The 26405-nt window shown below is 37.6% G+C and overlaps 1 protein-coding gene across 1 annotated transcript in view; it reads right to left on the bottom strand.

Annotated features, from left to right (window-relative positions):
* Positions 1 to 20304, bottom strand: part of NLRP14 (NLR family pyrin domain containing 14) — a 29693-nt gene extending 9389 nt beyond the window's left edge. Inside the window, exons 1-6 of the mRNA XM_008053903.1 lie at positions 19992 to 20304; positions 19121 to 19189; positions 14785 to 16375; positions 13297 to 13461; positions 9082 to 9249; positions 642 to 812 (exon numbers count right to left, since the gene is read on the bottom strand). Of these exons, the coding sequence (XP_008052094.1) occupies positions 642 to 812; positions 9082 to 9249; positions 13297 to 13461; positions 14785 to 16375; positions 19121 to 19189; positions 19992 to 20292 (2465 nt within the window). The 5' untranslated portion in view covers positions 20293 to 20304. The remainder of the gene's footprint in view (positions 1 to 641; positions 813 to 9081; positions 9250 to 13296; positions 13462 to 14784; positions 16376 to 19120; positions 19190 to 19991) is intronic.
* Between the last annotated feature and the right edge of the window lie 6101 nt (positions 20305 to 26405).

Raw genomic sequence — 26405 nt, 5'->3', positions numbered from 1 at the left:
CAACCTCAACAAACCTACTTAAATTATGAATTCCATTGCAGCTGTGTACAGGGTATGAAATAAAACATGGAAGGGGAGAGGAGTAGCCAAGAAAAGAATGAAAATAAGAGGTCAATCAAAAGGAAGAGAAGTTTCTAAAAGTGAAGCAAAAGAGGAAGGGAAGTAGAGGACAAAAATGGGTGTCACGTGTAGAACCCTTCTAGGACTGACAAATGTGCTGTTAGTGTTAAGACCCAAGAAGTTTCCCCATCTAATCACAAGCTACACAGAACTGAGCAAAATGACTCTACAGAAAACAAAACAGCCGGGATTGCAGGCTCAGCCTGTAATCCCACGCTTTGGGAGGCCGAGGTGAGTGGATTGCCTGAGCCTGCGGGTTCAAGACCTGCCTGGGCAACTTGGCGAGACCTCACCTCTACAATAAATAAAAAATTAGCCGGGAGTGGTAGCGCGCACCTGTAGTTCCAGCTACTTGGAAGGTGGAGGCGAAAGGATCGCCGGAGCCCAGCAGGTTGAGGCTGCAGTGGCTGGGAGTGGCCACTGCACTCCAGTCTGGGTGACAGAGACTCCAACTCAAAGGAAAAAAAAAAAAAAGAAAGAAAGAACGAAAGAAAAAAAGAAAAGAAAGCAGAAATACTCACGACAGTCTTTCTAGGTAACACTTTGGATGTCCTAAGGCCTCACACAACAGCTCCACTCCATCATCCAGTAGATTATTGGTTGACAGATTCAGAGATATTAGGTTCTGGCTTCTGATGAGAGCCTTAGATATATTCAGACAACAAACTACAGTCAGGTTGCAGGATTCTAACCTGAAAAACAATACAGAAAAATGGAAATGAATACTCCTCAGAGAAGAATTACAACCAATACCCGCTTAGCTAGAGGGTAGGAGGTTTCCCAGTTTTGAGGGCCTTGCCTGTAAAATCCAGCTTTCCTATGTAGAATAAGAGTTATTTAACTAAACCATAAGACTCTGACAGAGGGTTAAGGAAAGGAAGAGAGGAAGCTTGTGTCTCCCACACTCACATCACAAATTCCCTACAAAAGTATATATATATAAATATTTTTAAAAATCGTTAAATAATAATACTTTTTAATCTGGGGGGAATTTCCTCTAGCTACAACTTAGAAGAATATTGACTGAAGGTTGACTTGTATACTTGTACACTCTGACTTCTGAAACAGAACAGAGATGGACAGGAAGTCGGGGAAAAAGCTGTTTCCTATGAACTCACTTATTCATGGGAGTCAACTTATGTTTACTGAGGAGCACATGTTTAGTCCTTAAGAGTAAAAACAGCCGGGCTCGGTGGCTCAGCCTGTAATCCTGCGCCTTGGGAGGCTGAGGTGAATAGGATTGCCTGAGCCAACTTGGCGAGACCTCATCTCTACAATAAATCAAAATCAGCCGGGCATGGTAGCGTGTGCCTGTAGTTCCAGCTACTTGGAAGGCTGAGGCAGAAGGATCGCTGGAGCCCAGCAGGTCAAGGCTGCGGTGGCCGGGAGCGGCCACTGCACTCCAGTCTGGGCGACAGAGTAAGACTCCAACTCAAAAAAAAAAAAAAAAAAAAAGAGTAAAAACAAAGAGAAAATCATAAATAAAATAAAATAGTTTTTAAAAATAAAGTACAAGAAGAATGGAAGCCAAAAAAAGTGCATGTAGAGTCCATCTAAATACTTGAGAGACTCATATTTAGACAACTTGTGCCTTCTACCTGGCTAGGAGTGAAAGTGGCTATTTGTAAAAAAAAATTAAGTAGCAGTAGCATTCCTAGCACTTGGAGTTGCTCTAAGTTCTCCTTTTAATCATGGACTAATCAACTTGAGTCCCTCAGTTTTTTGTTTTTTTTGTTATTTCATCAAAATCAGGGTATACAGAGGTTGAAACAGGAGAAGCTCCCTTCTCAGTCCAGAATAAGATCTCAATGGATTACCTAGAACACAGCCTAAGGCCTAAGACCTCAGCTTGAACTGAAAGGATGCTATGAGCTGAATTGTATCCCTCCAAATTCATATTTTGAAGTTCTAACTGCCAATGTGACTCTCTTTGGAGACAGGGCCTTTAAGGAAGTAATTAAGTAATGAGGGTTATAGGGGTAGGGCCCTAATGCAATACGACTGGTTTCCTTATAAGAAGAGACATAAAGAGTTGGCATCCACACACAGAAAAGGCCATATGAGGACACAGAGAGAAGGCAAAAGCAAACTAGTCCTGCTCTTGAACTTCTAGCCTCCAGAATTGTGAGTCATAAGTTTAAGCCACTCAGTCTGTTGTATTTTGTTATGGCAGCATAAGCAGAAGAAATCAAAAGAGTATTATTATCAGCAAGAAGTTAGGAAAACAAGGAAAATCCTAACACTGTGCTTGACAGAAAAAGGTCATAAAATTATGGGACCTGTGGATAAAATACTAAAGTTTACAGAAGGAGAACATTACACTGAAGTACAGAAAATTTGCACATGTGTGAAAAACAGGAAACTAGAAAACAGAAGAAAAATGTTTAGAAATATTTGCTTTACATTTAAAATGTGTAGAAAGATGCAGACTCTCTAAAACAAAAGTAGCACATCACAAGTAGAGATCAGATAGAGACAGAAAGGGAACAGGCTTAAGATAAAAGGGTACAATAAAATTCAAAACCAGAGAAAATAGAAATGTGCATTGGAAGCAATAAAGAGCATAAGCAAATCGATGACTATAAATGTGAGAAACTTCCCAAAAAGGAAGGAAAAAAGATTATGTGGCAAAAAATAAGTAAGAGTCATATAGGGAAAGTGCTAAGCCAATGACTATTAGATAATCTTCAAAAACAGAGGAATAGAACCAAAACAACTTTAAAAATCCAATTAAAAAGTAATTTTGGGGCTGAAAAGAAAAAAAGTTGCCAGCATATCAAAAGGTACTTTCATGCAAAAAAACAAAAACAAAAACAAAAAGTACTTACAAACTGGAGAGGTGGAAAGGGAGCTAAGGGGTTGAAGAGTCAGGCTATCCATATGCTCCTCTTTAAAATACTAAGGGCTAGAAAATAATATAGCAAAGTCAAAAAACTGAGAAAAAAGTAAAGACCTAAAACCCGGGTAAATTGTCATACATCTGTGAAAGCAATTGAAGGATGCATGGGATATAAAGAAAGCCACAGAATACATCACTCACATATATTTCATGAAAACACTGGTTTAAAATTACGCCAGTCAAAAATATAGTGTCAAAATTAAGACTTTATACACTGAGAAAGATGAACTTAAGGAAAAAAAAACCCTGACAGCATACATTGATGAAAATTAATTAACAGAATTAAGTTTGAATAATTGTTGCATTGATGTATGTTGCCATAATAAAAATTCAGAAAAGGTTTGAAAGAGTCCAAAGATTAGGAAAATACCTATTCTCTCTAATCCCAGATTACATTAACATACTGGAAATTGTATGGCAGAGGTAAGCTAAATATACTGACTTATATAAGGGTATTTTAATATCTCAATTCTTTTGAATTTCAGAATTCCAGTCATAAGTTGGGGATAATAATGAATAATCACCAATTAAATTAAACACAGGCAATATTACTTGCAAATTTCTGGGTACACAAAACAGAAATTAAAGAAAATGTATCTCATTTATGAAGGAAAATAGAAATAGTGCTGTAACTGTCAAAAATGGTTTTAATGTAGTATAAATATTTATGCTCTATAGTCCTTTTGTTCATAATCTATTTTGCTTTTATCCTTTCCATAAGTTTGAGTTTCTTGAGGTTTCTTCTTTTTTCTTATTGTTAACTAATAGAATTTCAGTTATGTGACCTCTTAACTCTTGATGAATGAAATCTCAGTCTTATAAAAATAAAATATTCACTCTTTCCCTTGCAGACACAAAGAAAAGCAGACATTATTACAAGTCAGAAAATATTTTATAAGAATGATTTTGTTTTATTTTTGTTTTATCATAATAAGGGAATCTTATAAGATACCTAGACTTTAAAAATTATTCCTATGTCTTGTAAAAATAAGCCCTAACTACTATTAAGCCTATAATTTTTATCAATTGCCTTATTTAGTAATGTGTCACTCTTTTAATGCTCAAATTGATATTATGAAATTTTATAACTATTGAAAATATTTTGTCAAATCAACTAAAGGTTATTGGCACTCTTCTTACACATATAAAGTAATAAAAAATACCTCTTGTTTATCTAGAGTTTGGAGGTTTTGTCTCATATTATATTAATATATACCATCAATCTTCAGTGATTCAATCCAAAGGGAAGCTAAAAGCTGAAGACTGTGGCTCCAAACTGACCCCTAAATATGCACCAGCAAAACAGAGGATACAGATTAGCTTATTGGTTACATGTAGGTCTTTCTTTTTTTGTTGTTGTTTTAAAAATTTTATTATTTTTTAATTTTTATTTTTTTTAAAAGCAGGATTTATTGAGAGGACAGAAAAGCTCCCAGTGCGGGGAGAGGGGGCTGAGGAGGACATGTAGGTCTTTCTAAGGAACCTGCCCAACTATTTCTAAAAACAGGCCCTTAGCTGGAAATTCCCAACACTCCTTAAAAATAAGCATTATAATTTTTTATTTTTTGTTTTCCTTATTGCTTGTCATGTGTAGCTCTGACCAGCTGTCAGTGGGTATACATCCATAAGGGGGTTCTTGATGCAGCTGACTCAGAGGAACAAACTCATGTTCCATCTACCTAGAACAAGCTCTCAGTTTGAGAGTTGATCAGGGTAGGATTTTATCTGATGAAAGACACTGGGGCTTTATGAGTTGAGCCCTAGTGAGGTAAACTCTCCTGTGCTACTAGTAGACCAGGATTAGAACACTGCAATTACCTGAGAGAGGGGCCATTCCTCAATTAGGGGGAGCTGCTGTTACCAAAGGTGAGCTCCCAGGAGCTTGAAGAAGCTATATGAATGCATTTTTCTCTTCTGAAAATGATTGCTATGTAATTCCCAGGTTGCCCAAGAACTTCATACTTTTTTTTTCCTGGGTAAGATTATTTTTTTCTGGCATGAACAAGAAACTGAGAGATAACAAGAAAGAGTTGTTGCTGAAGCTATATGGTTTCAGAAACTGTCTATTCCCTAAGAATCCAAATGAATGTACCACAGGTGACAGAAGAATAGTGTTTCCAAGAGAAAGAACCTCTGGGTTAATAGGACAGGCTTCATGGGACTATTACAAATCAACGTGAATTATCAGACAAATAATAATTTGTTTTGTAATTTGAGATTTAAAGATGGCTATATGTCTTTCTCCCTCATTTTACCACAGTGAGAAATAAAAATGCAAATATCACTTTTTAGATAATATAAGGCTCTCTATTTCTTTAACAAGAAGTCTAAATTAATGAATTCCCTATACTTTCACAATTATCCTGCAGGACACATTACTTATATTAATATTTAAAAGTATATATATATATGTATATAATTAAAATGAGTTAAACAAATGATCAGCATCTTTATAAATTGGAATCTTGTAAATCTTGAAATCAGCCAATATTGTAAATATTTTACACTACAGATTCTGGGTCAAGTTTAAGATATCATAGTGTTTTGCTATATTCTTAGTTATCAAAAGAGGTTATATTATTCTTAATGTAAACTTAAGCATTTTCTACAAACTTACTAATTGATTTTGAAACCTTGGAGTAATATTTTAAAAATTAGTTAGCAATTTATGTTGATGTAAAGATTTTCAGAGAAATCAAATTTCAAAAAGAGCAAAAATAAATTATATTCTTATCACACAATTTGTGACCCATGTGTTCTTCACACTATTAAAATTAAGATGGAAAAATCAATATTCTGTCTTATACTCCATATTATTTCTGTTACAAAAGGTTAGAGTTTAAGCCTTTAAATGATATTTCACTTAAAACTCATTTGGTATGATTGTGAAGTCGTGTTTACATATACATATCAAGGTTCATGAAAGTCAATTAATTTTTTTAAAAATTCTGTAATGGAGAAGAAAGGGCCAGTAGTTTAGTTTTAACTTGAGTCTCTGCTTGCTGGGTAATCTGCCCAGATAGCAGAGCTTCTGGCTTCAAAGAGTGTAGTCTCACCTCCCCAAAGTCTGTTCATATTTATGATAACTTTTTATATTTTTTATTTATGATGACTAATTATTCACTTCATAATTGCAAACACCTATAATGAATCAAAAGGGTTCCTCATTCCTGGAAAAGCAAAAACCTCAATTGGTCTGTATGCTATCTACCTATTATGCAATATTTTACTTTGGCAGATAATGCAACTATGGATATGGATATTTGTCATTCTCTGTCACATTCCTTTTATTCAACTATTTTAGATGCTCCCCTTCTGGAATGCTAGTCCTCTAATTAAAAAATTCTAAAGACACAGAGAGTATTTTGTCTTGGCACTATTTTGGCACTCTTCAGTTGGCTGTTCAGTGGCACTAAGAATTGCTCTCTTACTTTGCCAATGGCAGAACATGGGCAAACTGCAAAGAGATTCTGGGCACAGTTAGGAATTACTGATAATCCCCAAGGTTTCTGTTTTTGTTTATTCCTCCTACTTGCTCAGCATTTTTAAAGAACTAACCAAATATCAGGGCCATGATGTGGAAAAAGTTATCAAGAGAGTAAATCTTTCTCCCCTTCTTGAGGTAGGACCTTTTTAGTAAATATTATAGTAAAAGATTTCAAGGAAATTTAGTGATTGTGTATACCATTCCAGTATGCTCACGTATAGGGGCCGATGTGAGTCTTTTAGCAATTTAAAGTTTTAAAAAAGTTTTATTCCTAAATTTGCAAAGTTCATACAGTAATTGGAGATCATTTTGTAGGACAGACTAGCAAACACCCACTAATCAACATTTTCACTGCTCACATCATCTAAAATCAGGGGGAGTAAAACACCTAAACATAATTTTAACAAGTTCATCTGAGCATGATCTTTGCACAAACCAGGCTAAGAAGGGCATTCATAATGTCTACAGCTCTTACAATGTGAGATTGAAGGCAAACAGAAAACTGGAACTTTCCCCACATGAGATGTTAATAGGAGGCTTACAAAAACACCGATTACTCCCCAGTGACCACCCACACTGGGAGAACATCCAGTCTAATGTAGAGTTAGATTTTTACAAAGCTCTGATAATTTTGGCCAACTCATTTTATTCTCTAGTGCAAAGAACTCTACTACTTGACCCAGGTGGATGTTTTCTTACTTGAAAATCTGGTAACTTGGTCAATACAAAGGTTTATTAGTGGAAGACATTATTCAAGTCTTAACTAAAAGGGATCATGTCAAGTCCTGCTGATCTATCAAGTGCCAAGCATTTTTAAAAATCTTAGATCCACAGCTCCCAATATAAGAAAACATATTTTCCTCCATTTAACATTTTTGCTACTAATACATTTTATTTTTAGATGTAGAAACCAATGACATACTTCTCGCCTGGGTTCCAGACCAGAGGTACAGGTTACAGAAAATTCCTCATAATATCTTTTTTTTTTTTTTGAGTTTCACTCTGTCACCCAGGCTGGAGTGCAGTGGCATGCTCACAACCACCCCAGCATCGACCTGATGGGCTCAGGTGATCCTTTCGCCTCAGTCTTCCAAGTAGCCATGCCCAGCTAATTTTTTGATATATTGTAGAGATGAGGTCTCACCAAGATGCCCAGGCTGGTCTCGAACCCCTGGGTTCAGGCAATCCTCCCGCCCCAGCCTCCCAAAGTGCTGGGATTACAGGCTTGAGCCACTGTGCCCAGTAAAACTACTATATACCTGCTAAAATCTACTCCAGTCTGGGCTGTTGAACCCATCATTTTATTATACAGCATACTGATACAATGGAATACTAATCAGTAATAAAAAAGAAACTACTGAAATATGCAGCAACATGGATATATTTTAGAAAACATTTTTTTCTGAGGAAAAGAAGATGGACACACACAAAAATACATATTGTATGAAACAATCTAAATTTCATATGTTTAATATGTTCAAGAGTTATCCAACAACTTTCCAGACATGCTGTAAGTAAATTCCATCTTGTAAAAACTGGTAAGAGCTTTTAAAAATTCAAGAAGGTCTAATTTTAGATTTCAATTATTTTTCCTACATCTGGATTATAATTTGCTTCCCAGGAATATAGACCTACCTTGGTCCTTTATGCATCAAGTTTTAGTCCTGACTACCTTGAACTGAGACCTCAGGGATAACAAAAATTTTTAAGGTAAAGCTTACTGTAGTGATTTTGGTTTTATTTTTGTTTTGTTAAAAACTGGTTTGACTTCCTTTCATTGAAAAATAAGATCTTTCTTAAAACCTTTCACATAATGTGGAGACCAAGTATGATTGCTAATTCTCTCACAGCATTCATAGAGAAATAAAATCAGCCTATGGGCCACCACTAAGATCAACAATGTGTGACAGCAAGCAAAAACACCATAAGTTCACAGTTACCACACTGTTCTCCACCTGCTCAGCACTGCCACCGGTTTCTATTAGTATATTCTTTTCTACGAAAAGTTCAAAGATATAATAAATCTATTCCAGCACTTAAATATGAAAATGTTAAATGTTTATAAATTCTGGGTCTGCTCTCCTACTCCCCCCTCCACCAGATTTAGGAGATGGAGACACAGAACTATACAATGAGAAATCTTCAGAGGGATGATAACACTCAGTGCTACCAGAAGGAAATCAGTGATTTTATTGATCTCTTCTGCTCTATATCATAAAAGTAGATTTAAGCTGGCCCTTTGAACAGCAAGTCTAGATTGTAAGAGTCTATTTGGACAAAGTCTCAATTATAATAAAAAACTCGGTCAGGCTCAGTGGCTCAGCCTGTAATCCCAGAACTTTGGGAGCCCATGGTTCAAGATCAGAATTAAAAATAGCTGGGTATGGTAGCACACGCCTGTAGTTCCGGCTACTTGGAAAACTGAGGCGGACAGATCACCAGAGCCCAGCAGGTGGATGCTGGGGTGGCCGTGAGTGTGCCACTGCACTCCATCCTGGGTGAAAGAGTGAGACTCCAACTCAAAAAACAAAACAACCCTCCCCCCAAACAACAACAACAAAACCTCAAGACTTACCTCAGTTTCTGTAGTTTACACTCTGGGCGTTTCAAGGTTTCACATAATGACTCCACGCCATTATCCCCGATATCACTTCCTTTCAGGTCAAGATGTATCAGATTCTGGTTGTGAATCAAAGACTGAGAGATATCCTGACAACCATCAGGGAAAGTGACACATCTCAACCTTCAGAAGAAAAAGATGCAGGATGGATTACAAAATTATCTCTGTCCCTGGTTATAGCATCCCCTCTTTTTTCAAATCTAACTGTTGGATATTATATGAATACTCTTTTATCTCTTTTTTTTTTTTTTTGAGTTGGAGTCTCACTCTGTCACCCAGACTGGAGTGCAGTGGCCACTCCTGGCCACCGTAGCCTCGACCTGCTGGAAGGCGAGCCTTCCACCTCAGCCTTCCGAGTAGCCGGAATTACAGGCATGTGCTACCATGCCCAGCTGATTTTTTGATTTTTATTGTAGAGATGAGGTCTTGCCAAGTTGCCCAAGCGGGTCTCGAACCTGTAGGCTCAGGCAATCCACTCACCTCAGCCTCCCAAAGCACGGGATTACAGGCGGAACCAATGAGCCCGGCTATGAATACTCTTTTATCTTACTATCATCCCTTACTCTAGGTTTCTCATGTTCCAGGCTAGACTATAAATCCAAGTTTCAGAATTTTGCTTAAAAAACAATTGAGTTACAACTTCCATTTTCATTTATATCCTGACAACCAACACTCCCAACTTGTTTTGACCTTAAGGGAAAAGAAGGTGATAACATCAGGAAAGGCAGAGGAGGAGCCTTTTAACTCTTAATCCTAGGAATGATTACCCAACACTGGTAGAACTATTCTAAGTACTGCAATGACAACATTATCCACAATATTTAAATCCTTTAAATAATTCAAAATGTGTTCACTATCAACCATTTTATGTGTATCAACACATTGTTGCAAAATATGCCTTGTCATCTTGTGGGTTTTGTTAGTATACAGAAGCAGCTCAAAACAAAGTTTTCTGTCTATTTTCTACTAACTCAATGTTAGATACTTCTGATTTTTCTATAATGCTCCTACTATACCTTAATGCCTAATATGTGCACACTGCACACTAACTGTTCAAGCCTTCATTTGTAATACCACCTCTACTCCCTTCTGCCCACTATCCATCTTCCACCTTATCCCCCACACCAGCCAAACACACACAAGAACATAAAGCTCTTACCCATTAGAACACTAATCATTCTCATCTAGTAAAAGTGCCTGAGGCAATCAGTAAATATAAACTGAAAACATATTCTCACTTGTTGGGGAAAAGCGACTAGAGTAATTAAAGCCACACTCAGGTGGCAAAGATTTATTACAGCCATTATGATGTCATCCCCCAAGGGATCCTCATATTCTAAAAGAGGAAGCCATTTAACCCCAAAGAATGCACTGGCTATTATGAAGATTTGGACTGGTGGCATTCAGTGAATGGACAATATGAGGGAGACATTTAGGGATGAAAGAAAAGGACTTCCATGAGACCCTTAATCATAACACATATCCAATTGCCTTACCACCTCTGTATGTAATACCAGACCTTATCTAGCTGCCTGAAATCTAAGATCAGAACTCATAAAAATACAGATTCTCAGGGAAATATTTGGTGAGAAGCCTGTTCCTCTAAAAAGAGCATCTATTTTCTGTGCTAATAGGAACAAAGATCTATTATTTGTTCAGCATTCAATACATACTACATACAAATGGACCTTGGGCACAATAATGGGCTCAAAATACAAGAAGAAAGTATGATAAGTTTTAGAGTTAACAGACAAGAGGGTAAGAGATATGTGAACAAAAAAAATTTTTGAAGTGATAGAGTATCCAGAATCAAATTAAGATAAGTTAAAATTTGAAAAAGATTGACAACAGCAAATGTTGACAAGAATGTGGAGCAGATGGAACTTTCATATATTGCTGGTGGGACTATAAAATGGTTCAACCACTGGGTGAAGGGTTTGGCAATTTCTTAAAAAGTAAAACATATGGGATCTGCCAATTAGATTCGCGAACTCATCCTAGAAAAAGTAATACATACCTCATTACTAAATATCACTATGGTCACTTTTTTTTTTTTTTTGAGTTGGAGTCTCACTCTGTCACCCAGGCTGGAGTGCAGTGGCTGCTCCTGGCCACCGCAGCCTCGACCTGCTGGGCTCCGGTGATCCTTCCGCCTCAGCCTTCTGAGTAGCCGGAATTACAGGCATGCGCTACCATGCCCGACTGATTTTGTGATTTATTGTAGAGTTGAGGTCTCGCTGCCCAGGCGGGTCTCGAACCCGCGGGCTCAGGCAATCCACTCACTTCAGCCTCCCAAAGGCGCGGGATTACAGGCTGAGCCACCGAGCCCGGCTCACTATGGTCACTTTTGAAGTACTCCCCTTGGGAAGCTATGCACTGATGCTAGCACCAAGTCCACCCGTCAAAGCAATTTTGGGACTGCTTTTCTGGAATGGCCATCACAGCTGTCATGAGGTCTGTCAGAGGTCTGATAATTAAGTTCGCGAAATTGCCACTGTGCACTTACATTGGCATCACTGTCCAAATAACAGTATTGAAACACCCTCCCTACTCAGCTGATCTGGCCCCCAGTGACTTTTTTCTTTACCCAAAGATAAAGGAAATATTAAAAGGAAGGCATTTAATGACATTAAGGACTTCAAGGGTAATACAATGACAGCTCTGATGGCCATTTCAGAAAATTTCCACTAGCATCAGTGCATAGCTTCCTAAACTTAGAAGGTGGCCATAGTGATATTCAACAATGAAGTATGTAGCACATTTTCTAGGATGAGTTCACAAACTTCATTGTCAGACCTTGTACATCTATGAATCAGCAATTCCATTCCCAGGTACTAGCCCAAGAGATGAAAACATATGTCATAAAAAGATTTGCAAAGAATAATCATGGCAGCCTTATTTATAATAGGTAAAAATAGGAAACCCTCCAGTGGTCTATTAATAAGAGAATGGATTTAAAAATTATAGCATATTCATATAATTGAATACTAATCAACAATAAAAAAGTAACTACTGAAATGTGCAACAACATGGATACATTTTAGAAAACATTTTGTTGAGGAAAAGAAGATAGACACAAAAAATACATACTGTATGAATCAATCTAAATTTCTAAGAAGAGACAAAGCTGAGCTGTGCTGACATTAAAAGATGATTGCCTCTGGGATTGGATAGGGTGAGAGGGTTGAACAGAAAATGGCACAATAAAACTTTCTGAGGTGATGGAAATATTTTCTAATTTGTTTTGTGTGTTGGTTATGTAGATGTTTAAACATTTAAACCTGTGAATTTTGTTGAATGTAAATTATTCTTCAATAGAAAAAAATTTAAAAAGAAAAAAGTAGTAAGGTCTAGAACATGTCTTTGAAAATGCTTTGTTGACTTGCTTAGAACATCTTAGCTCTGTGTTCTTCGTCTAGAAAATTTCTAGTCAAGCCTGATAAGCCCATATCAACATCCACCACACTCTGGAATCTCAGTGGGACCAAGTTAATCATGCTCCTATGTCCCAGAAGGTTTCCTTTGTTCATGTTTTTTGAGTATTTTACACAACAGATTTTAAGTGTTTGCTGGGTTTCCCTTATAAGTAGGAGGGAAGCCCTGTTCCTTTTTTTCCACATCCTCACCAGCATCTACTGTTGTTTGTTTTATTAATGATGGCCATTCTTACAAGGGTTAGGTGGTATCTCAGTGTGGTTTTAATTTGCTGTTCTCTGATGATGAGTTAGGCTGTGCACTTTTTCATGTGTCTGTTGGCTGCCCATATATCTTCTTTTGAGAAGTGTCTATTCATGTCTTTTGCCCACTTTTTAAGATGAATTTGGAGTCATACTCAGTGATTTATTACAGAAACAAAGAACAGAGTTCCATATTTTCTCACTCATAAGTGGACCTTGAACAATTATAATGCTATAAGAAAGCAATTAGCAGCAGTGGGAAACTGTTGGGGGTGGGGGGAGTGGGATCGGCAGCTGTGGGAAACTGCTAGGGGAAGGAGGGGCATACCTCATCAACAAGGATATCTGCATGATCAATGTTTGTATACCTAAATCCAAAATGTACCCCACATCTTTATAATAAAAATTAAAATTAAAAAAATAAGTAGGAGTGAAAGGTGGGAGAAGAAAGAAATTGGAAAAATGCCATTAAATTTTCTCATGCCAGACTTACAGTAGTTTTTGCAGTTTACAGTTTGGATGTCTTAGTTCTTGATGAAAGATTTTCATCGCTGATTTATCAAGGTTGCTTTGGTACAGGTCCAGTTCTCTCAAGTGTTCATTTGTATGAAGCACAGAACAGAGATCTTGCCAGTAATGAATAATGTGATCACCATCCCTGTGCCTAAATAATTGAAAAAGCAGTGAATCTATTTCAGTAGGTGACTCTCGGAATATGGTACTTGGGTAAAAGTCAGTGCACTTTGGAAATAGCAAGACCATCCAGTGCAGCTCTGCTATGAGCACAGTCTACCAGAAAATCTTCCTCCAGGCAACCCAGAAGCTTTATTTGCCCAATAGCTCTTTTACCTCCTATCCATTCCCTCGAAATATACAAGATAAAACTAGAAAGACTTCATTCTAAGGGAGAGACTCAGGAAGGACAAGAGAGAAGTTTTCAATTGAAGAATCTACATCAAGAAGAAAAATATGACCTCAGAGAATAAGATAATAGTAGTGGGTAGACATTAGGTGTAGTGTGGCAGAGATGAAGAAACACAGGTATGACCCCACATCTACCACTTACTAGCAATATTATTTTAAGCAAGTCACACAGATTCTATGAGAGCTCCTAAATTTTCTTCATCCATAAAATGGAAATATCATCTCCCTTCACAAAGTTGTGAGGATTTAATATTCAATTTTAGTGGGGATACAAATGCACTTTGTAAACTTTAAAATATTATGTGACTTAATTATTAGGCATATTATCAATAGACTCATTATAAATAAAGGATAATAAGGCATAAAACTGAGGACATCCTAGTGATTTATAAGTGTAAACTTTTCAACAGCATAGCTCTTAGTCCCAACTCAGCTCTGTTACTCACTAAACTAAGTTATTTTGACAAATTTATAATCAGTGTAAGCCATCACTTCATCTTGAAAAACAAAGATCATTAAATCTTCTATTCTTAGGATTACTGTGAAGGTTCAGTAAGGCAATTTTATATTTAGGCAATAGGATAGGTGAGCTAGGTCAGTAGAGTACAGAGGAATACTGCAGACAATGACCAATGTACACCAGTTCAGCAAGAATTTTCTGGTCCCTTATTCTTCTAAAGGGCAATATTTTTAGGAATTAAATATACTTAATATAATGGATGCAAGTTTATGCCATACCACATTCCTCCTTAAAGACTGAAGCCCTCATTCCCCTGAGTGTTGGGAGTGTCTGACAGCTGAGAGCCCTCAGCCCTGTCCCTCTCCTGGACTTGTCTTCAGGTCAAAAAAAGCCATCTCACGCAAGTTTTTCCCCATTCGTCATCACAAGTCACAACTGGTCAACAAGGGCTTGAAATGCCTGGCCTCCCTGCCTCAAGACAACTCTGAAGGGTTATCCCAGTTCTGGTATCTCAGCTAAGCAAATCCTCCCTCTGACAAAATCCACTCCCTTTTTTCTTCAATGCGGCACTCCAGGGGACTGCCCTAAGACACTTACCAAGTTTCAGCTGGAGGGTTTGTGTTTAACATCTTCTTCTCAAATACCATAGTTATAGACAATTTGATGGTCTGCAAACACTGGCAGTGTTTAAGGCAGAATGAAGATACAAGCAAATGAAGTTTCCCGCAAATATTAATGACAATCTTGGAGAAATATCTCATTGTCTGGCTTATAAATGCTTCATCTTGAGTCTCATACAGACAGTGAAACAACTCCAGAAATCCTAGCTGCGATGGAGAATATTCACTGTTTCCTAATACTTCCATCTGCTGAAGTAACTTTGATTTTATCTCCAGTGACATTTTACAGTTAAAAGTTTTCTCTAGTTGTTTTACTCGATCTTCATTCAAAAGACCAAACAAAAAGCACTTCATCTGTGTCAACTGGGGGTTTTTATAGCTTGTGCTTTCTATTAACAGCTTCAAGTCTTCAAAAGGCTGGAAGGAAACGTCCCTGGCTTCCCAACTACCTTTCAACAAATAATAAACAGCTGCAAAAAACTCCTGGACATGTAGATGTGTGAATACATAGCAGTTTTCATACTCTGTGTCCTTTTGAAGAATATTCATGTCCAGAAAAATTGAGACATCATATTTAGTTAACCCATGTCTTCTGAGATTTTCCCTGTAAAAGACATATGTCATAGTCCATATTCCTTTGGCAGCCAAGTGGCACAGGCTCCTTAGTTGGTTTTGGTTGGGTAGTCTAGGAGAGCGTTCTGGTGCGAACAAGCTGGAGATATAGCAGGTAAACAGAGCCGTGGTCGTTTGACAGGTCAATGTGACATCACCACCCTTCTCCATTTGCTGCTTCAGACAAGTACAAAAGACCCAGCATACAAGGCGGACTTGGCACATGCTAAAAAGTACCTCATTGTTTCTTAGTGAACTGAATACTTTCATGGCCCACTTCTTGTCTTCAAAAAACCTGTAAATATACTCCTCTCTTGCATTCACAGACATTCCTAATAGTTCTACATAACGATAACTCTTCAACAAAGGCTTTAGTCTCTTAGAAGCTGTGTGCCTCGCTGTCACCAATAAGAATGACTCAGGGAGCATCACTTTCCTCAGCAAACTACTCATGAGGAAGGACACTGGGTGTTCCTGGGTCCAGTCTTCACACAGTGCAAACTCAGGTTCCTCAAAGGCAAAGCTCAGTTCATCAAAACTATCAATAATAAAGAGAAGACCACTTGGCTGGGACATGATCCCCTCAATGGGGCTTTCTGTGCTGGGCCAGTCCTTTGATATCAACTGCACAAAAGTGCTCTCTCTCAGTTGGTTAATTTCTCTCCCATTCAGATAAAAAATATAGGTAAATCTCTGCTGGTAGAGATTACCCTCTGCCCAATCTAACATTGCCTTTCTCATCAAGGTTGTTTTCCCAACTCCAGCAGCTCCCTGAAGCACCACTATCTGTGGCTGCTCACCAGTTTTGACATCCACATCAAACAAATGTTCCAACAGTTTTCTATTTTCCTGAGAAAGTTCATGATGGAAATCTTCAGGCTCCCCAAGCAAAGAGTTCTTATCCCTTCCATTGCAAAATTTTTCCTTTATTCGAATTCTGTATTCTATTCCATCACCTAAGTCAGTTAGGATGGAACATGAAATGAAACATAAACAAAGACACATGATCAAAACAAATTATATGAATTACAATGTTAAGAATACTGGATTTGAAGTTAGAAACAAGAAATAATATAGGCTGAAATCAAAGCTTATTTAGATTAAAATGAAAGAATGTAAATCAGACAAAAATATTCCTGAGGATTTAAAAAAATGCATTAGAAGCTGTTTAATACCAGAATTGACAATACATAAAAGTGAGTTTGTGATAGAAAATAAAAATTAGATTCACTTTAGAAATATTTTTTCTTCTTCGTAATTTTCCTCTACAGAGAAAAAAGATGATAGACATGGAGAACAGAGATATCATCCAGATTTTTAAAAATACAAACAAAACCCCACAAAGACACCAATTAATCCCTCCTTGAGGTCAAAGGAGACCCCAAGACAGACCTGAACATATAGATCAAAACAATCCACTTTACACAAGAAAAAGTTAATAAATATGAACATGGAGGCATAGCCTAAGGAATATTTTGAAGAAAAGAAAAAAATTCCTAAGTGTCAAAGTAGAATGAAAATACAGTTCATCTTTACCTGATAGATCAAAATAATTCATGTTATACAAGTAAAAGTTAATAGAAACGAACATGGAAGAATAGCCTAAAGGATAATTTGAAGAAAAGAAAAAAATTCATAAGGGTCCAAGTAGGATGAAAATACAGTTCCTCTTTACTTGATTAAATCTGATTCCTCCTTTAGATCTTTATTAAATGACACAATCTCAAGGAAGCCTTATCTGAACGCCCTTGCTAGAATAGTTCTCCCTTTCATATATTCTCAAAGCACAGTATGTTTTTCATTCACAGCACATGTCACAAGCTATAATTACTTTAACTATTTACTTCTAAAAGAAATGACACACTTTGGCTACAGGCTATATCTGTAGTTAATCATTGCATGGCCAGTATCAAACGTCTCCTTGCATATATGAAGTGCCAAATATATGTGTTGAATAAAAGAAATGCAATAATACAATCACATAACTAAGGACCATGCAACTTTTAATTAAGATATGATACAACTATATGTACTAATGCCCCCCAAAACAGTCTTATAATACAACCCCTCTAAAAAATAAAAATAAAAAAACAAGTTTCAGGAAAATATGTACAATATTGAAAAAAAGTGAACAAATTTTTTGTACTTTGAAATACATAGAATATGTACCGAAATATTAATACTAGTTATTTATAAATAGGATTGGGGATGGGGAGCGCAGAGAGTGAGAAATTCACTATATGTACTTTTATATTTGATATTTTAAAAATTTTGTTTTGGTTATATGAAGTTTAAAAACAAAGACATAACCAAACACATATTGCCCAAAAATTCTGAAAAACAAAAGTAACGAATGGCCAGGCAGGAATAGGGAAGTACTATTTACCAAATACTAAAACCTATCATTAGATTACAGTAATTCAGCTGGGCTCGGTGGCTCAGCCTGTAATCACGTGCTTTGGGAGGCCGAGGTGAGTGGATTGCCTGAGCCCCTGGGTTCGAGACCCACCTGGGCAACTTGGCAAGACCTCATCTCTACAATAAATCAAAACTTAGCCGGGCGTGGTAGCGCACGCCTGTAGTTCCAGCTACTTGGAAGGCTGAGGCGGAAGGATCGCCAGAGCCCAGCAGGTCGAGGCTGCAGTGGCCGGGAGTGGCTACTGCACTCCAGTCTGGGCAACAGAGTGAGACTCCAACGCAAAAAAAAAAAAAAAAGATTACAGTAATTCAAAGAGTGTGGTATTGAACATACAGAGAATGGAGGGTCAATAAATTTGCTGTACTTATTTTCTATTTTGTACTTACAGCATCCTCCAAAGTTTCTATAATAGGTACAGATTACTTTTATCACAAATTGCTGGACAATAATTTGGAGACTTTTAATTAGCTATCTGCATGCAAACATCTCCACATAAGAGGGAAATATCCATTTGGTTTGCAATAATAATAAAATGAAAATTAATGGCCACTGGTTTTTCCTTGTACTACAAAGATAAAGTTTCTTATATTGAATTAGAAACTACAGTCAGAGTGGAAAGTTATATTCAAGGTCATTTAATACAACAAGCAATTTTTATTTTTCAGGGCTTGGAATAAAGTAATTTCTCAATTATTTGTTGAGTTAAATAATGGGGCCTGTTAGGAAGCAGGACAGCTGGGTTAAGAATAAAGGTTTCTTATCTGCCCTGGTTTTTTTTCTACCATAATTCCATTTATATAAACTGGAATTCAACTATGTAGAATTCAAAATACAGTGGGGAAAATGGAAGTGGTACTAAACTAAGACGGAGAAGAACTGGTTCTAGAAATGAAATTTTATCCACTCCTGGAATTTAATTACAGCACCATCTCTAAAGGAAGAGAGTAGATGTGATAAACTAAATGATTCCTGCCAGCTCAGAAACTCTTTAGTCTATAAAACATAAACATGAATATATCTTTGTCATTTGTGCATCAGACTGTCAACTTTCCTGCAGGCATTCTCAATACTGCTCTCTTGAGGTCCTGTATTAACATGGCTCTGATTCTGACATTGGCCAGAGAGCCAGTTTTGCTGCTTCTTTTTGTATGACGTTCCAGGAACAGATGGGGTTTTAGAAGAGGTTATTAGGAGTTTAACAATAGTCTGGGAGAGAAACTCTCATGCTGCCTCCCGAAAGTTCAAATGCCTCCCGAATCTGAGAAAAGGGTTACCTACTTACCCAGCACTGCCTTCCGATCGCATGTCTCTCCAGACTTAGTGTCCTCTGGTCCCACACTCTGGGCTGACCCTGTAACAGGTTTCAACAGGACCATGAGATTTAAAAGGCGAGAAGAGTTCTGCTGATGGCCAATATAGGGGGTAGCATTTATCTCAGTGGTCCAATTCTACGACCAACAGGGTTTAAGAAAAAAAAAAAAAAAGCCGCCAGAGCCTCAGACGCCATCAGCTTAGCTGGGAGAAGAAGTGGTGTGGTACAAACACTGATGTAGGAGACATTTTGCTATCCCCTACTCTATAACCCCAAAGCAAGCTGTGTAGTGCAAGGCCCTGTTTCCTTGTCTATACTGACTTCACAGGGTTATGGTATGGCACAAAGGAGATCATGGATATATACACTGTAGCTGTAAAGCCTTCTATATGAGGAACTTTAGATGTCTATAACATTTTATACCTAAGAATGATTAAAAATACTGGCATGGCAGATGTCCTTTAATACTTTTTAGCCCACTCCTCATATTGCAGTAAATATGTTAAATCATATTTGAGATTACTCAAAATTTAGCCTAATTTATGACTTGTAGTTTAGGTAACAACTCCTATCACTAATTCCTTTGATCATTTTGGTTGGTACAAGACAGATGAATTGTCCCCAATTAAGGAGCTAGGCTGAGTAACAGTAACAGTACTCCATACCTTCCTGCCTCTTTAGTGTTTCTCAAATGATGCAACAAGCTCCCCATGTACAAGGCCACCATGTCACTTATATCCCATAGGACGGTTTAATCCCTAAATCCCTTTTATGGAATCCAATGGGCTACAGGAAATACTTCCTTCTCCCTACCCCCAAATCTGTCCTTAGTATCACTTACAGTTGATCTCTGCTTTTGCTCTCTCACACAGACTCTTCAGGTTCATCTTGCCAAAAATTTTAAGAGCCACATTCCAGGCTTCCTGTCCTGGATAATATTTCTTCATTAAGTTAGCCAGATCCTCCCGCCTGGCCTTCTTCACTTCAGTCCAGGGTATCAGGCAGTGACCAGGTTCCATGGTCTCCTTTAGAAATGACTTGAATTTATTTAACTCCTCTTTGTTTAGCTCCTCCAAATACAAGAGCAGCCCAAAATCAGAGAAAAAGGAATACGACAATGATGAATCTGTCATCTTATCCATGGATCTGTTTTCAGGCCTCAGTGAAGAAAATAACCAAAAGTATATAAAACAATGAAATATATGGAAAAGGTTAAAAAGATTAAATACCTATACAAATGCAGTGTAGTTCAACAAACATTTGTTGAATCCCACTATATTAGGCTTAGTACTGACTTAGTATTCTATGTAATACATTTTCTTTCATAAAGCATTCCTCTAATACAAACAACGGTAAAGTATGTTTCTTCCGCCATCCCAGGATTTATTTCCAGCTCCACCACTTAGGGACTATAAAAATGAAGAAAGGCAATTCTTTTCTATGGACCTCAGTTTACTCTTCTGCTAAGTGGGGATATCAAAGTCAACTTCAGAGGACTGTAGCAAGGATCAAATGAAGTAGCATTCATATACATCACACGGCACAGTACAGGTTCCTCCTAAGTATCGGTAACTTTCCTTTCCTTTCCCTTCTCCCCCCACCAATACCTAATATATATCTCAGCCTATGAAACATTGCTATTGCACTCCTGCCAACACATGATTACTTTGGAACCACATGCAAGTGCAATATACCACCTTCTACCTCTTTTTGTCATGTCATCTCTGGTCATAAATTTGTACATGGTCTCTAGGGGGCTGTTCCTAGTTCACAGGCACCTTTCATATCCACTCTCCAACACTACAGTTACTCTGGGTGAGTTCAATGTTAAAGTTCACAAAACATCATTTTTTCACATCCTTGATATCAACTCCCAAGACCTAATGCTCTCAATTCCAGGCTTTGTCAATATCAGCGACTCAAACTCTTTAGTTTCAAATTCACATAACCTATTTTCTACTAATATCTTCCAGTTAAATGAGCAGTCTTATGCCCTCATTCTCATTTGTCAGTTCTTCAACACCACCAAATCCTTTTATGTCCTGCATTTTCTCCTTTTTTCCCCTTACAGCCATCTTAAAGGTCTTCTTCAATTTCTTATTCAAGATAGGTACTCCAGTTTACCACTTAAACTACATTCTTCCCAGCACCTTCAAATACAGCATCTAATCTTTGCTAATTTTCCTGAAGAGACAGAGCTGGTAGGGGCTACATTTGGAACTCAACTCAAATATTTCTCTAAAACTCCTGCCCTTTCCATTCTTTCATAATGCCTCCTCCTTTCTTGCTAATAGGATGGAACAACTCCTACCACTTAATTCCTTTGATCATTTTGATTGGTACAAGATGGATAAATAGTCCCCAATTCATCCATTGGAAAAGAAAGATGGATCGAGGGATAATAATGTACAGAAGAGGAAGTTTACTGCTTGAACAGGTGAATTATCTGAAAAACTATATAGTAAATCTGAACATTATCCTACAATAATTAGTGAGCTATCAGTTGTTTTAGGGTTGTTTGTTTTTTTAACTAACTAAATATTCTAGATTACAGATAAATCTGACAAAAAAAAGTTCTAGAGAAATTTTTTGTTGTTTGTTTGTTTTTGAGAAAGCAGGATTTATTGAGCGAACATAAAAGCTCCCACAGTGGGAGGGGACCCAAAAGGGTTTTCCTTTTTTTTTTTTTTTTAAATAAAAGCAAAAAGGGATAAGTTTGAGGAAACTTCAAAGGGAACACTGAAGTTTCTCCATGACATTCAGAATATGGTAAATGAGGGAAAGCAAGGCAAAGTGGGTCTATAGGATTGATCACTTGGTAATTATTCATGTTTCTGTTTAATGCACTCTTGTACCTAAGTTATAGGTCACACCAAAATATGGTTTTAAAAAGGTTCATATCCCCAGAAGGCATGATATGAATAGATGAGGACAGCACTAAACCAAATTTTTTGTAAATAGCCTATTCATAAAAGGGGAGAAAAAAGCACACATGGCTAATGAGTTTTTCAGAAAATGTTCCAACTTAAGCAAATGTCAAAACTAATGTAAACCAGGAGATATCCCTTCTCAATGATCAAAATGGCAAAAATAAGCTTTAAAAAACAAAGCTCCATGAAAAGAAGAAAGTGAAGTAGATATTATTAGTATAAATGTTAACTGCTACACTTGAAAAGTTGCATGTCCTCACTTATAAGTGAAAACTAAACACTGGGCACACACAAGCATAAAAATGGGAACAACACACACTAGGGACAATTAAAGTGGGGAAAGAGAGGAATGAGGTTGAAAAATCACCCATTGAGTACCATGACCACCAGCTGGGGAGCAGGTTCAATAGAAGCCCAAGCCTCACCATCATGCACTAAACCCACATAACACACACATGTATCCCTTGAATCTAAAATTTTTAAAAATATGCAAACTAAAATACCAAAAATGACATTAAGAAATTATTGTAGCTGTAACCTCAAGATGGTGTTTAAGTTTCTGTAACTCATTGGGAAATTGGGTCTTCATTCTGAAGGCTCCTGTGTATACATGTTAAATACAATGTTTACCTTTTCTCCCCCTGACCACCCCCGCCCCCCAAAAAGGAAGTTGCATGTCCTCAACTACTGAGAACTTTAAAGACATTCATTACTTTCCAAGCAGTACCTTCTTCTCTGGGAAATTATCCAATGAAAACAATCCCAAATACAGCATGTTAGTTTTGTGCATAAAGGTGTTTATTTAAAATAGTAAATAACTGTCAAGAAATTAATAACCTATTGTTATCAATAAATATGATCAATAAAATAAATGCATAAAATATAGCATACATTTGATTGATTAGTAATTAGTATAACCTCATCATGCAGCAATATGCACTATGTGCAAGATTAAAAAAGATGGCAGGAATATGAGGATTACAACTAAGAAATCAAAAGAAAATCTCTGCATAAAAAATAGATGGATGGGAAGCCAAACTGTTACCCCAGGTGACTGCCAAGTCAGAGTTGCACCCAAAAGTCAGCAGCATTCCCCTTCTGGGGGTCCTGGTCCCTTTCCTAATATACCCAGTAGCATCAGAAATGAGAATATTAACTATTATTGTGTTTTGAATTTATGACAATTTGTGACAATTTTCTTTAATCAGAATAGACTCTTCAAATAAGTGGAAAAACAAAAAGGTAAAGAGGCAATCAATATCCATTTGTCAAATTGCAATGAGATAAAGAAATGAATGCCTCCCAACTGTTCTTAAATTTGGCAGGTTGGCGATCACTAATAAACTGCATAGAGCAATTTTAAGTCACTGCTGGAAGTAGAGGGAGCGCGAGTGAAAGAGCCTCATACTGTAGGTGAGAGGATGCCGGCACAGGGACTAAGCATCCGTAATTATTTCTAGAACTTCCTCTAGAAATAATGCTTTCCTCTAAAAAAGAGGAAGAGAGACATACACTAGGAGCGCGGAGAAAGGGACTGTAAAGTTTTTAGGAGGTTTGTTTCATTTTCGGTTAGAAAAGAGGCTCAGAGGAGGCCCAGAGTGGAGGAGTGAGGGCAGAGCACAGGTGACAGGAATATCCTCAGACAGAAGGAGATACACCTGCTCTCTAGCAGAGCCTCGGGAGCTGCCTGCGTTCACCAGGACTGGTGAAAGTGGGGCTATGCCTACCACCATAACTCAAAAGAATTAAGAAGAGGCACTGCAAGGAGTGCAGATTTGGTCACACCAAATCTCCACTCAAAGAGTGCTAGCTTCCCACGTGCAAACTCCAGTTTTGGTCTCCCACTCTCACCCCAGGTGACAGCAGAGTCGCCTCCCGGGCCTGGTCTTTACCCTTGTTGCGCAGCCGAAAAATCAGCAGCATTCCCCACTCCGGGGGTCCTGGTCCCTTTCCTTGTTTTCCACACAGACGGTGGATGCAAGAACTCCTCCGGAATCCAACTTCCTATTTTAGAGCGGACAAAACACACATCTAGAGAAATGAAAGGTCACTCCATACCTTGGGTCTCAATGCACGTCGGTAATGAAAGTTAAATCCCAGTGCTGAAATCCAGGAATCAACGAGAAAAAAGAAAATGTGAAAAGAAAGGATCAACAGGTATTTGCTGCTTTGTGAGGAAGGGGAACACACTATTTGACCCTTAAGGCCTCATCTCCTTCCCGCAAACTAAGACGGCTGCGTGGGCAGGGCTAAAGTCCTGGCCTGGGCTTCCGCCCCATACCCACCTCCCTCCCCCAGGCTGGGCCCAGGGAGTCTCTTTTCCCATTGGATAACGAGGCAAAGGGCCCATTCTCCTTCTCTGTCTACACCTCAGATTGGCTCTGCCACGCACTTTCCCCAGGAGAAGATACATTGTTCAATATAGGATCCTATGTGCTCAGTACACCTGCAGTACACTACCTTCCTTCTTCTTTTCCTGATGACCAGTAACGTGTGGGAAAGAAGGCTGGGGAAATGGACCCTAACTTCAGATGACCTTTCCCAGACTGGCTGAACTCCAATAAACAGTGTCCCTTATTCATTAATCCAATAATCCATATAATTATTGAACATCTACTTCATGCCTGGCAGTTTTCTGGGCTTTCTCAAAGCAGTGAACAAAATATTCAGTCTTGATCCCCTACCCCTGTGAAGCTTACATTCTATTGAAGTATATCAGGTGGTGATCATGGCTGTGGAGAAAAACAGAGTGGGGTAAGGGACTTAGTGCTGGGGGTGGGAGGTAGAAAATGGGTCCTATTTCTCTGTGGGTGGAAAAGAAAGACACTGCTAAGGTGACATTTGCAGAAAGTGAGAGTGTGAGTCACGCGGATATTTGGGAGATGGATTATTCCAGGAGGAGGCAATAGGAAGAGCAGAAGCCCTCAGGAAAAAGCCTGCTTGACAAATTTGAAAATTATTTGAATTAAATCAGCCATGGTGGTCACCTTGACCATGTGTTGATTTATGGATACTGAGATTTCATGCAAATTTCACATGACTAGAACTGCTCTTAGGTGAATTCACGGCCTTGGCCCCGAAGACAGACTTAGGACCTAATACATCTAGTAGCTGCAGGAATGAGAGTTGTCTGACTTTCAGATGAGACGCCTCTGTATCAGATGGATAAATGAGTGCTTTTTTAGGATGGATTTTTTTTTTTAAAGGATCATCCATTTGAAAAACATTTTTGTATTCACATAGCAACCAGGTCTGGGAGATTCTAAGAGTTAACCATCATCTCATGTAAGGTTGTATTTCTTCAGCTGGAATCATCACGGAGAGAGCTTTAAGCTTTATTGGCAAGGCAGGAGCCAGTATTCATTGGTATTGAGGAAATGTATACACTCTAGGCAGCTAATAATAAGGGCACAGGCATGCTAGTTAGCAAAGCAAGAGGGGTCCAACAGTCCTAATCACAATCAGAATTCAGAGACCTAGATTATAAAGATTCACAGAAACTACCTAACAAGGATAACCAACCGTGTGTGGTGAGAGAAAAGGTAAATGCCTTTCTTTGGTTCAGTTCCAACCTACTTTATTAATTGGTATAATAGCCTTCGAGTAATGTATTGAATATTGTGTTCATAAGTACATACATCTTAAGAGAAACTATGAATTTTGGAAGTTTGGGTTTGGAAACCATTTCTAACATGCCCATAAAACCATGAAATATATTTATTCCATAAAAAAAAAGAAAAACTGAGGAAATAGTTAAATAAATTAAAGAAAGTTGTGGAAGCTTGAAGTTTCTGAAACTGTACCTTAATAAAATGTGTTAGACATTTTACATGTTTATTGAATTTACATGTACCTGACCATAATGCTTAAGTGTTAAAATATTATAATTTTTAGTGCAATCTTTTTTTTTCTTCTCTCACTGAAAGCAACCCCTTTGAGAAAGAACTTTGTTTTCCCCTTATTGCTTTATTATTAAAGAAAATTCTGTTTGGCCTTTTCTCTATTACTTGTGGTAAAATATAACTTTTTAGGCCTTATTTTTCTTAAAATGCTAAATAATAAAAATGAAAACATAAGTCTTCTTAATTGACAACTGCTAGCAAAAAGGCATCTAAGAAAATGTTTAAAGATATCTCCTCGTGCCCCTGAAGCTGGAAGAAGAGACACCATACTTCATAAAAACTAATCTAGGGTGCCAAGTTAAAAACAGTAACAAAAAATCTCCTTATGTCGCCATCCCATAAATATGAACTGCATAAATTTTCATTCTGATATTATCTGTTCTGTTTATATAAATTTATAACTGGAAGTTTTATTTGTTCAGA

This window comes from Carlito syrichta, unplaced genomic scaffold (genome assembly GCF_000164805.1).
Source record: "Carlito syrichta isolate Samal-C Ts95f unplaced genomic scaffold, Tarsius_syrichta-2.0.1 Scaffold288845, whole genome shotgun sequence".
NCBI classification, from domain to species: Eukaryota; Metazoa; Chordata; class Mammalia; order Primates; family Tarsiidae; genus Carlito; species Carlito syrichta.
Note: the sequence above shows the minus strand (reverse complement) of the source record. Positions and strands in the feature narration are given on the sequence as shown.